Here is a 13,367-nt window from a genome sequence, read left to right on the forward strand (position 1 = left end):
CTCTGTCGCCCTAGACACCATGGGAGCCCCCCCCAGCTGTCCAGACTGATGAACAGAGTAACAAAACCGGGCGTATCCACACAAACAGATATTTATTACTCGGCCTTAAGAGGGAAAGAAACTTTGACACCTGCTCAGCGCGCGTGAATCTCGAGCACACGCTCGCAGTCTCATAAAAGCTCAACGCGGGGTGCCTGGGGGGCTCAGTCAGTTAAGCATCTGACTTCAGCTCAGGTCATGATTTCATCGTTCACGGGTTTGAGCCCCGCGTCGGGCTCTGTGCTGACAGCTCGGAGCCTGGAGCCTCTTCCGATGTGTCTTTCTCTCTCTCTCTCTGCCCCTCCCCCACTCACACTCTTTCTGTCTCAAAAATAAGTAAGCATTAACAAAAAGTTTTTTCAGGGGCGCCTGGGCGGCTCAGTCGGTTGAGCATCCGACTTGGGCTCAGGTCATGATCTCACGGCTCGTGGGTTCGAGCCCCGCGTCGGGCTCTGTGCTGACAGCTCGGAGCCTGGAGCCTGCTTCCGATTCTGTGCCTCCCTGTCTCTCTTCCCCTCCCCTGCTCGCACTCTGTCTCTCTATCGCTCTCAAAATTAAAGAAACATTAAAAAAAAAAAAAAGTTTTTTCAAAAAGAGTTCTGGGGAGACGGACAGTAACGACTGTACGAGAGGGTGAATGTACTCGATGTCACCGCACTGGATGCTTAAGATGGTGAAGATTATAAATTTTGTTTGTGTACTTTACCAAAACTAAAAAAAAAAAGGAAAAGGAAAAGGAAAGAAAAAGAAAAAAACTCAAGTGGTGGCTCGGGGCTCTGTTGACGTGAATCGCCAAAATGCGAAATAGCCCGTACCCTAAAACCTGTGCGTGCCTGCCCCAGGAGTCAGCTGGTCCCGGCCACTCTCCCTCCGGGACCCTGAAGCCCCATCCCTGCCCTGGACGCCCCAAAAGCCAAAGGGAAACCAGGCCCCAGGCTGCTGTGCCCACACACTCCCCCGACTTCAGCCTCCAGGCGGTGGTATGGCCTCTCCCAGCCCACCCCCTTCCTCCTCCGGGTCACCCCCATTTCTGGGTCCAGTGGGCTCTGAAGAGACCAGAACGCCCAGGACCTGCTCCCGAGGGGCTGGAGGGCAGGGGCTCCGCCTGGGGCACTGCGGCAACAGCAGCAGAACCCCCCGCCCTCGCCGCACCCGGGGCCCAGCACACCTGCCCACATCCTGCCCTCTGAATCCCGGGGGAGCAGGGGCCACGGCTGTCTCCAATTCCCAGCCAGGCCCCCCGGCCACCCCGGGGATCTGGCCCCGAGCGTCCTGGCCCTGCTGTGCTGCGCGTGAGGCTGTGGTTCCGGGGTGAGGGGGAGGTGGAGAGACCCCGCGGCCATACCCTCCGGAGTGGGGACTCACCACATGCTCCCCGATGCGTCCCGATCCCCGAAGGCGCTGTAGGAGCCGTCCCGGTGCCTGTAGGTCAGCTGCCGCTGGTAACCTGCGGGGCAAAGGGAGGGGTCGGCATCCTGGCGAGCCGCTGGGACTGGGCCTCGTCCTACCGTGGGACCTCCACATGATGTAATACTCCCATCCGGGGGGGCCAAAACTGTCCCACGCTCACAGCCGAGGCCCTGGAAACTGCCCCACCACCCACAACCGGAGACGCGCAACCCCACTCCACGGGTGCGACCGAAACCTCCACTCTATTCCTCTCTCTTCCTGACATCACCTCTTTGTCACCCCTGCTCACATACCCATCACGCCTGGGTGGTCGGTGACGTGCACCATCTCGAGGCAGCACCCTCTGTCCCCGGGGGTGGGCACTATGCCACAAGAGCTTGGTGTGCTCAGAGAACAGAAGAGCAAGGGGGCAGGGGAGGGAGGGGAGGCGGCCACTCAGGCCACCCTGGGGGTCTGGCCTTGCTGCCAGGGCAGCAGGGGGGAGCATGGGCGGTGTGAGCGGGGCTGGGACGCAAGGGGACATGGGCAGTGGGTGGTCTGTAGGGTCCAGGGAGGAAGCAGGCAGACCGGGAGATGGGCACCGTCCAGGCGGGCAAGGACGACGGGCCGCCCCGGATCAGGTGGTGGAGACAGTGTGGGCAGAGCCGCTGAGGCCTGGAGGAAAGAAAGATCTGGGGGCGCCTGGGTGGCGCAGTCGGTTAAGCGTCCGACTTCAGCCAGGTCACGATCTCGCGGTCCGTGAGTTCGAGCCCCACGTCAGGCTCTGGGCTGATGGCTCGGAGCCTGGAGCCTGTTTCCGATTCTGTGTCTCCCTCTCTCTCTCTGCCCCTCCCCCGTTCATGCTCTGTCTCTCTCTGTCCCAAAAATAAATAAAAAACATTGAAAAAAAAATTAAAAAAAAAAAAAGAAAGATCTGGAGAGCAGCAAGGTTTGCAACTTCCCCGCTGGAAGGACGGTGCTGCGCCCTCGGAGGTGGAAAGAGCAGAAGGGAGCGCTATACCGGATGGACAGTGACCCCCCCCCCCCAAATTCATGGCCACCTGGAACCCCAAAATGGGACCTTATGGGGAATAAGGCTCTTTGCAGATTCAATTATGCGGAAGATCTCCAGATGAGATCATTGTGGAATAAGGGAGGACCGAGATCCAAGGACTGATGTGCTTAGAAGACAGGAGAGGCAGAAATAGAGACGCAGGAAAAAGTCCTGTGAAGACGAAAGCAGGGAGCACGGTGATGTGTCTACAGGGCGGGCTCCCCCAGAGCCTCCAGACGGAACCAACCCTATTGAACCTTGACTTTGGACTTCTGGCCCCCGGAGCTGAGAGTGAATCCAGTCCTGTTCTGAGTCACGCAGCGGGTGGTACAGGCATCCCTCAGAAATACCGCGGGTTCGGTTCCAGACCCGTTTGCAATAAACCGTGTCAAATGAATTTTTTTGGTTTTCCAGTATATTTAGAGTTATGGTTACGCTACTCTATAGTCCGCGAAGCCTGCGACAGCATTATGTCTAAGATAACAATGTACGTGCCTTGGTTTATTTAATTTAAAAATACTGGGGCGCCTGGGTGGCTGAGTCAGTTGAGCGTCCAGCTCTTGGTTTCGGCTCGGGTCCTGACCTCACGGTTCGTGAGTTCGGGCCCCACATGGGCCTCCGTGCCAACCGTGCAGGGCCTGCTTGGGATTCTCTCTCCCCTCTGCGCTTCCCCTGCTGTGCATGTGTGCGTGTGCTCTCTCTCAAAATAAATATATTTTTAAAAAATTTAAAAAAGAAGAAAAACTTTAAAATACCATGGCCAAAAAGATGCTAACCGTCATCTGAGCCTTCCACGAGTCGAAATGTTTTTGCTGGTGGAGGGTCCTGCCTCCACGTGATGGCTGCTGACTGATCGCTCACGGCTGGGGTGGCTGTGGCAATGTCTTAAATAAGACAGTAGTAAAGTTTGCTGCATCGAAGGAGCCCTCCTTTCACAAGCGACTTCTCTGCAGCATGCGATGCTGTTTGGTGGCATTTCACCCACGGTGGGACTTCTCTCAGAATCGGAGTCCGTCCCCTCAAATCCCGCTGCTGCCGCCCCCTCCACTCTGCCTCTGTGACGTTCTGAACCCTGTGTCGTTGTTCCAACAGTCTTCACGGCATCTTCTCCAGGAGCAGATTGCAGCTCAAGAAGCCTTCTTTCCTCGTCCGTTAGAAGCAACTCCTCTTCCGTTCAAGCTTTAGCACGAGATCGCGGCAATGCCAATATAACAACAATCTGGAAGTTCGAAGTTATCGCAGGAATCACCAAAATGTGACACAGAGACGCGGAGTGAGCAAATGCTGTCGGGAAAGCGGAGCTGGTGGGCTTGCTTTGATGCAGGGCTCTCAGAAACCTTCGACTTGGAAAAAACGCCCTGCCTGCGAAGCGTCTGCACTTGTGAAGGCGGGCCCAGGAAACGAACACCAGCGAGTGTGCAGAAAACCGGTAGAGTCTGAAATGCCAACTGGCTGAAGGGCACAGGGTCTGGCTGTCCAAGAGAGGTCCGCGCTGCTGGTTACGACTAGGGGTGGCCTTCAAGGCCCTTTGCCGGGATGGATTCAGCAACCTGAGCGTCCCCAGCCACAGACTGAGCGGGCTTGGGCTTCCCAGCAGTCTTTGGTCAGCCCTTATCAGGCCAGATTTTCAGCCCATGGCAACCCACCTTATTTTTCCATCGAAGGGTTGTACATTTTCATCATGACATCTCGCTGTTTCCTTTTCCCGTTGAGGACGGATGGTTCTAGATCATCAGGACTGCTTTTGGAGATCTCATCCAGAAGCACAGTCACTGGGAACCTTAACAGGCCAGGAGGCAGGAACCCCAGGCTCGCCTCAGGGATCAAGGCGCTCTCATGCCTCAGTTTCCCCATCAGAGAGGGGCCTGGCATCATCTGGGCTGGGCACATGCCAGTCTTTCTTGAAAGCAGAACCCTCCAACGTTGTGGCCATGGGCTCTCATCTCACCCTGGCAGGGACCTAGTGCCCTGGCTGGCTGATCCAGGAGAGCCTGGGATCTCAGAAGCCCCCACCACTCGCCCCTGAATGGTCTCAGGCTGGCTGCTTCCAGGACTCTCGCTTTGCTCAGCTGGGAAATGAGGACCATTGGTCTGGGGGTGGCCGGGAAGGTGACTTGGGGCAGCACGGATAGAAGTGCACGGACCTGCCCGCTGTGGATGCCAGCTTCACAGACGGGTCAAACCTTCTCCTTCCTCTCCTTCACTCCACCTCCAGCCCAGGGCCAGAAGCACACCCCAGGAGGCCCCAGGACCTTGGCATCAACTGATCTTAACTCCCTTGCTACACACATAGGTAAGAAACCAAGGCACTGAGAACAGGCCCTACCTGAGAACACACAGCAGGTGCCCGTGACAGAGGCGAGGCTACAGTCTCCCTTGTCCCCCTCCCTGCAGGGCCAAGACGTGAAGAGGAAGCTGAGGTCAGGGCACTCAGAGGTCCTACCCTCCACACACAGGGCTGTTCCCTACTCTGAGGATCTGATTCCTGGCGACGGAAGACATTCAGCGCTGCGTCATTTCTGATATTCGGTGCTGCGTTGTTTTTTTGTGAAGATATTCAACGCTGTATTGTTTAGGGGGGAAACTCGAGAAACAATCCCAACGTGTCTAAGAGAGGAGTTTAGCATGTCGTAGTTCATAAATGTATTATGATGGACAAATGGCGTAGCCTCGAAAATGATTATGAACTGAACACGTCCCGAGACCCAGCAGTTTTACTTCTGGACACCCCCCCTCCCGCCCCCACAGATATTCAGGTGTTTTCACCGAGCACCCGGACAGGATGCTTCGGGGCATCACGACTGTAAAAGCCCCGAATGTGAATTTCTCTAGCGCCCGTCATCAGACACACCGCCCATGGTCCCTCCACGCAGCCATGCAGGTGAATGGACCACGGCTCCGCACAGCCCGGTGGACCAATTGCACACGCACAGCGTGTGGCTGGGGCACACGGTACGATGCCACGTTATAAGGCACCAAGAGCGGTGACGCTAACCTGTGCTGCTGGAGGGCAGGAGCATAAATACAGAGCCAACACTGACATGGGGATTACAGGGAACGTTTCGTTTCTTTTCTTCTAAATGTTTACTTATTTTTGAGAGAGAACGTGCGCGCGAGCAGGAGAAGGGCAGAGACAGAGGGGGACAGAGAATCCCAAGCAGGCTCCGCACTGACAGCAGAAAGGCCGATGCAGGCTCGAACCTACGAACTGCAAGATCATGACCTGAGCCGAAGTCGGGGGCTTAACCGACTGAGCCACCGAGGTGCCTTTCATTTTTGACTATACCTTATTTATTAAAAAAAAAATTTTAAGTTTATTTAGTTTTGAAAGAGAGACAGACAGAATGTGAGCAGGGGAGAAGCAGAGAGAGAGGGAAACACAGAATCATAAGCAGGCTCCAGGCTCTGAGCTGTCAGCACAGAGCCCGACGTGGGGCTTGAACCCGTGAACCATGAGATCATGACCTGAGCCGAAGTCAGGCGCTCAACCGACTGAGCCACCCAGGCACCCCTATATCTGTTTTCTAATGTTTGTTATATTGCTATTATATTGCTCTGTTAAAAAAAACCAACATTCTTATTTATTTTTATTAATATTATTATTTTTTATTTTTAATGTTTATTTATTATTGAGAGAGACAAAGCATGAGTGGGAGAGGGGCAGAGAGAGACAGAGACACAGAATCCAAAGTGGGCTCCAGGCTCTGAGCTGTTAGCACAGAGCCCGACGCAGAACCCGAACCCACGAACCTTGAGATCGTGACCTGAGCCGAAGTCGGACGCTTAACCAACTGAGCCACCCAAGTGCCCCTATTTTTCTAATTTTTTTTAACGTTTACTTATTTTTGAGAGAGAGAGAGAGAGAGAGAGAGCAAGCGAGCGCGAGTGAACAGGGGAGGGGCAGAGAGAGGGAGACACAGAATCCAAAGCAGGCTCCAGGCTCTGAGCTGTCAGCACAGAGCCCGATGCGGGGCTTGAACTTGCGAACTGTGAGATCATGACCTAAGCCAAAGTAGGATGCTTACCTGACTCAGCCACCCAGGCGCTCCCCCCAAACCTACATTTTTTAAAAGGTGCATCTGCTGTCCCCATAGCTGATTCCCAGCATTCAGAGCCTTGTCCTAATGGGTGCAGACACGGGGCTCCTGCTGACAGTGACCAGGCGGGGGCCTGGAAGTGGCCTCTTCCACTCCCTTCCGTCCCTCCACATCCGCTGCACCGGGCACGTGGGCTGCCTCCCTCCCCGTGTCTTCCTCACAGTCACCCGGCCCCAGTACCTTGTACCAGGTAGTCAGTGGTCTCCCGCTCCACCTCCGGGCTGAGCTGCCGGGTTTTCTGAAGATACTTGAGGACAAAGATGTTGGGCGCAAAGTGGATCATGTTTTGCTCTCCACAGCCGAAGGGCAGCCGCAGGAGGCTGCTCAGGTGGTTCAGGGTCGGCCCCATGACGTCTCCTGGTGGGAAGGAAAACAGGGCTGGGCTGCAGGCTGGCCTCAACCGGCGCCCTGGCTGTACTCAGGACGGCTTTCCCCAGGGCGGCCTGTGGCCTCACACCGGCTCCCCACCCTCTGACGGCCGGCGCTGCCTTTGGGACTGGACCATGCCCTGTGCTCACGTGGCCCACCGGGTGCCCTGGCTTTGGCCGCCACCCGCTGGAACTCTCCCACACGCCTCCCTCTCTGCTCTTCAGTCTCAACTCGGTGTTCTCTCTCTCTACCTTTTAATTATGCTGAATGCTCGTTTCTTTTTGGCTTTTAAAACGGGTACATTTAAAGCTATGCATTTTCCTCTAAGTACGACTTTGGTTGCATCCCACACGTTGACAGGTCAATCCAGTCACTGTGGTTCCATTTTAAATATTTTTTTCCTAACTTCCAATAGGAAATGTGATTTTCTCTTCAACCACAAGTATTTAGATCTTTAAAAAAAGTTTCTGTACACACATAATATTGTTGGTATACTTTTAAAGTTTTTTTTTTTTCTTTTTGATTTCTCCTGTGCTTTCCTCCCTTCAGCACTCTGTCTTCCTCTTCTTGGCCTCTCTGCACCACACATGGCTGAACTCCTGCTGTTCCTGATCACACCTCCCTTCCTTCCTTGGCCTTTCCTCCTGCCCCACTGAGGCTGCCACTGCTCCTGCAGCCTCCATCCATGGCAGGGCCTGCCTGGCTACTTTCTCATCACCCTTCTCCGGGCTTTCCAGCTTCTTCTCCACCTTCTATTCCACTATGCTGAAGGCACTGGCACACAGGTCCTGGCCTTCACCCCCTCTCCATCCCTGCCCATCTGCTGGCTTCCCTTCACCCCTACCCGGGCCACTGACCCCCACGGCCATCTCTGACTTCATCTCCTGACTCAGAAATTATAAACTCCCATTTCTTCTGATTGGGCCACAATCACCAACCTCTCTGGGCCCCAGGACTTCTGTTCTCCAGTGTGAGAGAGACCTGAGACCCCCGCATTGAGGACTGTCTGCCCTTCCTGGCCTCTTCCCCTCTTCCCACCCTTCCAATACCCAACACCACATCCGTCACAGAGGCCCCACTTTCCACTCCTGTAGCCGGGCTACAGGAGACCACCCACACCCTCCAGACCCCCCGTCACAGCCACTCGCTCCTGCTCAGGAAACGTTCTGGAAACTTGCCCCCCTCACCAGGACCCCCACCTTCTGCCCCGCACCTGGTTGACTTCCCCCACACTTTCTGTCCTCTTGCACATCACCCCATGCTCACTGCCCTCATGGAATTCGCCACCTGCCCCTTGGGGTTGCTTCACACAGGGCTTGGGTGGGCAGACGGGGAACTCCTCAAGGACAGGGCTGGGGTCATCTCAGGGTCTGCCCCGGCATGGAGAAAGCACCAAAGTGGCCGGTCAGGTGAGGCCCCAGGGGCACAGATTCCCAGCACAGGCTGATGCGAGACCAAGCCCGGGGCGGATACCCTGCCCCTCGGCCTCAGTTCTCGCCTCTCTACTCCCCAAGCCAGCAACAGGGCAGACGCACCTATGACAGAGGCTGCTGCCCGCTCTGACCCAGGGATGGCGCTGTGCGGGACTCCCAGGGTAAAGGCCTCACTGTAGCTCTCGTCCACCTCCACCTTCTTCCAGATGCGGAACTCACCCATGGAGCCCCAGCCAGTGGAGAAGCCGATGAATCGGACCTCCGGTGGCCTGGGGAGGGTCCAGGCCATGATGACAGACTCATTGGAAGGCTCTGGGCCATGGCCAACCTGGAAAAAGAGGCCAAGGCTGCTGGCTGCTGAATGCTGAAAGGAAGCGCTCAGGCAGCAGTGACACTGGCTACAGGGCCCACAGAGAAACCAAGGGTCACCTCATCCATTAAATGGCCAACAAGAGACACAAGCGTAGCACGTAGTTTGCCAAGCCGTCAGTTCCCTGGAACCCCTGGGCCTTTGCACATGCTATGCCCTCTGCCTGGAACATCCTCCACTCCCTAGTTTGCCTGCTGAACTCCTATGCATGCTTCAAAACCCAGTTTGGCTATGTCCCTCTTCTAAGAAGCTGTTAGCTGCTCCTTTCCTATGTCCTCTTTGCCTGACCCATAAAATGTCCCAGCCTCGATTTCACCTGCTTATATGCACTTCCTTCCCCACGACGACCCACTATACTTCAGCTCCCAGTTCCCCTGGGTGCTTCCTCCACCACAGCTCTCACCTTTTTATTTTTTTTTTGTAAGTGACTCTAGGCAGACTGTGAGCAACCTGAGGTTGCACCCTGTGTTTATCCCCCCCTCCTCCTCGCCCCCTGTTAAGAGCTGGACACAGAGTAAGAAGCAGCAAATGCCAAGGAGCCCGGGGTTCCCACGCCCACCCCAGCCAGCCCAGCCGTGCCTGGATGAACCCGCCATGCCAGCTGATCCAGAACGTTCTGAATTCATCCCAGGACAGGATCTTGGCCGTGTACGTGCTGGCCACGGGGTCGCCCATCTTGCTGGTGGAGATCCAGGACCTGGTGTTCTGGTGCCCCCCCAGGACAATCTCTATCATGCCCGCTGTGTCCTGGGGTCCGGCGGACAAGGCCACGCGGGCATCATTGTGGGCTCGCACGGCCACATCAAAACGGGTGAGCCACAGCGGCCGCTGCACGTACTGGAACTCGTACTTGTTGGGCGTGGAGATGTGGACTCTCTCTGGACGGAGGGAAGGAGAGAGGGTGTTGAGGGGGCACCTGGAGGCATCCTGCCTCTCCCTGCCTGTGTCCAGAGCTGAGGATCAGGGCCCCTGGGGGGCCCGTCTCACTGTGGCTCTGCAGGCAGCTTCCTGAGCAACGGCGAACGGAGACGGCTTACCCGCAGCTTTGCCGAGGGCACACGAAAGAGGAGATGCTCACGGGGCTAACTCCTACAAAAGCCCTGTACAGCCAGAGACTGCAAAATGCTGTTGCAGCCAATTCAGACCCCAATCAATGGAGAGCCAGACCGCGTTTGTGGGTCAGAGGACAACACAGCAGATACGGTAATTATTTCCCAAACTGGCACACGGATTCGCGGCAATCCCAGTCAGAATCACGGGAGGGTCTTTTGCGGAAATGACAAAGCCGATTCCACAATTCATATAGAAACGTAAAGGACCCAGAGGGTCAACACAACTTTGAAACGGAACCAGGGTGAAGGACTCACACCTGTGACATTGAGATGCACTCGGAAGCGGCAGTAATCACGACAGTGTGGTACAGACATCAACCCAGGCTCACCAGAACAGCGTAGGGAGTCCAGACGCGGACCCACTCGTGTGCGAACAACTGATTTGCAACAAAGGTGAGAAGGCAATTCGACAGTGAAAATCTTTTCAACAGAGGCTGTCGGAACCACTAGTTACCCAGAAGCAGAAAAGGGAACTCAGATCCACACCGCGCGTGGTTTTCCAAGGACCAACTCAAAACGGATCAGAGCTATTTTGTAAGCGTACAACGTAATGCTTACAAACGTGGAGGAGAACGCGTAGGAATTGGAAAAGGTTTCTTTTAAAATCTTTTTTTTTTTTAACGTTTATTTATTTTTGAGACAGAGAGAGACAGAGCATGAACGGGGGAGGATCAGAGAGAGAGGGAGACACAGAATCTGAAACAGGCTCCAGGCTCTGAGCTGTCAGCACAGAGCCCGAAGCGGGGTTCGAACTCACGGACAGTGAGATCATGACCTGAGCTGAAGTCAGCCGCTTAACCGACTGAGCCACCCAGGCGCCCCTTAAAATCTTTTTTAAGTTTATTTTATGAGAGAGGAACAGACTGCGAATGGGGGAGGGGCAGAGAGAGAGGGAGACACAGAATCGGAAGCAGGCTCCAGGCTCTGAGCTGTCAGCACAGAGCCTGACATGGGGCTCGAACCCACAAACCATGAGATCATGACCTGAACCAAAATCAGACGCTTAACCAACTGAGCCACCCAGGCGCCCCAAGATTTCTTTTTTTTAAAGTTCATTTATTCATTTTGAAAGACAGAGAGAGCGCACACGTGGTTGAAAGGCAAAGAGGGAAAGAGAGAATCCCAAGCGTGGAGCCTGGTGCGGGGCTCAAACTCATTATTAACTGCGAGATCATGACCTGAGCCATAATCAAGAGTTGGACACCCAACCAACTGAGCCACCCAGATGCCCCTGGAAAAGATTTCTTTTAGATACGGCAAAAGCATAATCCATAAAGTGAAAAACTGGTAAACTGGGCCACATCAACATGAAAAACTTCTAAAAAAAAAAAAAAAAGAAAAGAAAAACCTCTGGTCTTATAAACACACTATTAAGAGAAAAGACAAGCCACATATTGGGAGAAATGTCTCTGCGAAGGATTCATCTGATAAATGACTTGTAACAAGAATAAATTTATAAAAACTTCCAAAAGTCAACGTAAAATAAACGTTAAAAGATCTGACCAGACACTTCACCAGAAAAGATACATTAATAGTAAACAGACACATGAAAAGATGCTTGAATGAGGGAAATGCATATCAAAACCACAATAAGATACCATCAGGCACCTATCGGAAGGGCGAAAAGTAATCAGAGGGACAACACCAGGTGTGGGCGAGGAGAGGGAAGAAGTGATTCTCGCCCCCTGCTGGTGAGAATGCAAAATGGGACTACCACTTTGGAAAACAGTGTGATCATTTCGTAAAAGGTTGAACACATACCTCCTGTATGATTTAGCTATTTCACTCATAGGTACGGACTCAAGAGAAAGGAAAACATATTATCCATACAAAGACTTGCACATGAATATTCATAGAAGCTTTATTGGAAATAGCCCCAAACTAGAAATAACTCAAATATCCATCAGCAGGTCAACGAACAAAATGCAACACATCTATTCAATGGAGGCCCACTCGGCCTTAAAATGATTGAATTAGTGATACACACAACGTGAATGAATCTCAGCATTTTTATGCTGAGTGAAAGAAACCAGAGAAAAAGAGTACATTTTTATATGATTCCATTTATATAAAAGTCTAGAAAGTGCGAAGTAATCTACAGAGACAGGAAACAGGTCAGTAGTTCCCTGGTGACAAGACTAAAAACAGGGGTGAGTGATTACAAGGGGGCATGACTTTTGGGGTTAATGGAAATCTTCATTATCTTAGATGTGATAGTTTCACACATGTACACAGATGTCAACACTTCCCAAACTGTACGCTTAAAGTACGTGTGATTTATTGTATGTCAATTATACCTCAATCAGCATGTTAAAAATATTACTGACTTTACTTTGAATACAAATGTACATTCAGCCTAGTGTAAATTATGATTTTAAAAAAGTAGAAACAGGGGCACCTGGGTGGCTCAGTCGGTTAAGCATCCGACTTTAGCTCAGGTCATGATCTCACAGTTCGTGGGCTCGAGCCCTGTGTCAGGCTCTGTGCTGATAGCTGGAGCCTGGAGCCTGCTTCCGATTCTGTGTCTCCCTCTCTCTCTCTGCCCCTCCCCCAGCACCTTCTCTCTCTCCCTCTTTCTCTCTCAAAAATAAATAAACATGTAAAAAATAAGAAGAAAATTCTATAGTGGTCAAATTCTGGAACAGTCATTTGCTAGAACATACTGAAGCTGTTTTGAAATGCTGTTTATAAAGTCTTTACAATAACAAAGAAAAGTGCTCGAGATGTGTTAAATGAGCAAGGCAGACCACAGAATTATTTAGCTCACGAGTCACAACTATGTTAAAACAAACAATGATCAACCCTATGCAACCAAATATAACAAAATGTTAGAAAAGGTCATCTCTGGATGAGAAGCAGAGGAGATATTTTTCCTTCTTTCTATCTTCCTAAGTTTCCTGTAATACACAAGTATTGCTTCTGCTTTTCCCAATTTTTAAAATTGTGGTAAAATACAAATAATGTAAAGTGTGTCCTCTTAATCATTTCTATGTGTCCAGTTCAGGAGTATCAAATACAGTCCTACTGTGCAAACATCATCACTGTTTCTCCTTCCAAAACTGTAACTCTGTCCCCATTATACACTAGGCTGCCCTCCCCTCCCGGCAACCCCTGGCTCCCACCATCTACTTTCTGTCTCTATGATTTTGACTTCTATAAGTAGCTCATATTAGTGGAATCATACGGTATTTGTACCTATGTGTCACTTTTACAAATGTTTTTATTTTACTTTTGCTGAGATAACTGTACATTCACATATGACTGTAAGAAATAACACAGAGAGATCTGTGTCCTGTGGACCCAGTTCTCCCCAGGGGTATCTGGCAAGATTCTAGTACAATATCACAACCAGGATATTGACATCGATACAACCCATTAGTTTTGTTCAGACTTCCCCAATTTTATTTGTACAAGATCCCTCCTATCGGCCTTTATCACCATACCCACACTCTTCCTCCCCATCCCAGCCATGGCTAATATAACCTCCATTTCTAAAATTTTGTC

The 13,367-nt window shown here is 52.3% G+C and overlaps 1 protein-coding gene across 6 annotated transcripts in view; it reads right to left on the reverse strand.

The window, feature by feature from the left end:
- The window catches only part of CPAMD8 (C3 and PZP like alpha-2-macroglobulin domain containing 8), an 83,060-nt gene that overhangs the window by 18,215 nt on the left and 51,478 nt on the right, over window positions 1–13,367 (reverse strand). For all 6 annotated transcript variants that reach the window (XM_042928818.1, XM_042928817.1, XM_042928815.1 and 3 more), the window contains 4 exons: window positions 9,331–9,629; window positions 8,484–8,709; window positions 6,760–6,936; window positions 1,405–1,486 (listed from right to left, as the gene is read on the reverse strand). In XM_042928818.1, coding sequence (XP_042784752.1) covers window positions 1,405–1,486; window positions 6,760–6,936; window positions 8,484–8,709; window positions 9,331–9,629 — 784 coding nt within the window. The remainder of the gene's footprint in view (window positions 1–1,404; window positions 1,487–6,759; window positions 6,937–8,483; window positions 8,710–9,330; window positions 9,630–13,367) is intronic.

This window comes from Panthera leo, chromosome A2 (assembly GCF_018350215.1).
Source record: "Panthera leo isolate Ple1 chromosome A2, P.leo_Ple1_pat1.1, whole genome shotgun sequence".
Taxonomy (NCBI): Eukaryota; Metazoa; Chordata; class Mammalia; order Carnivora; family Felidae; genus Panthera; species Panthera leo.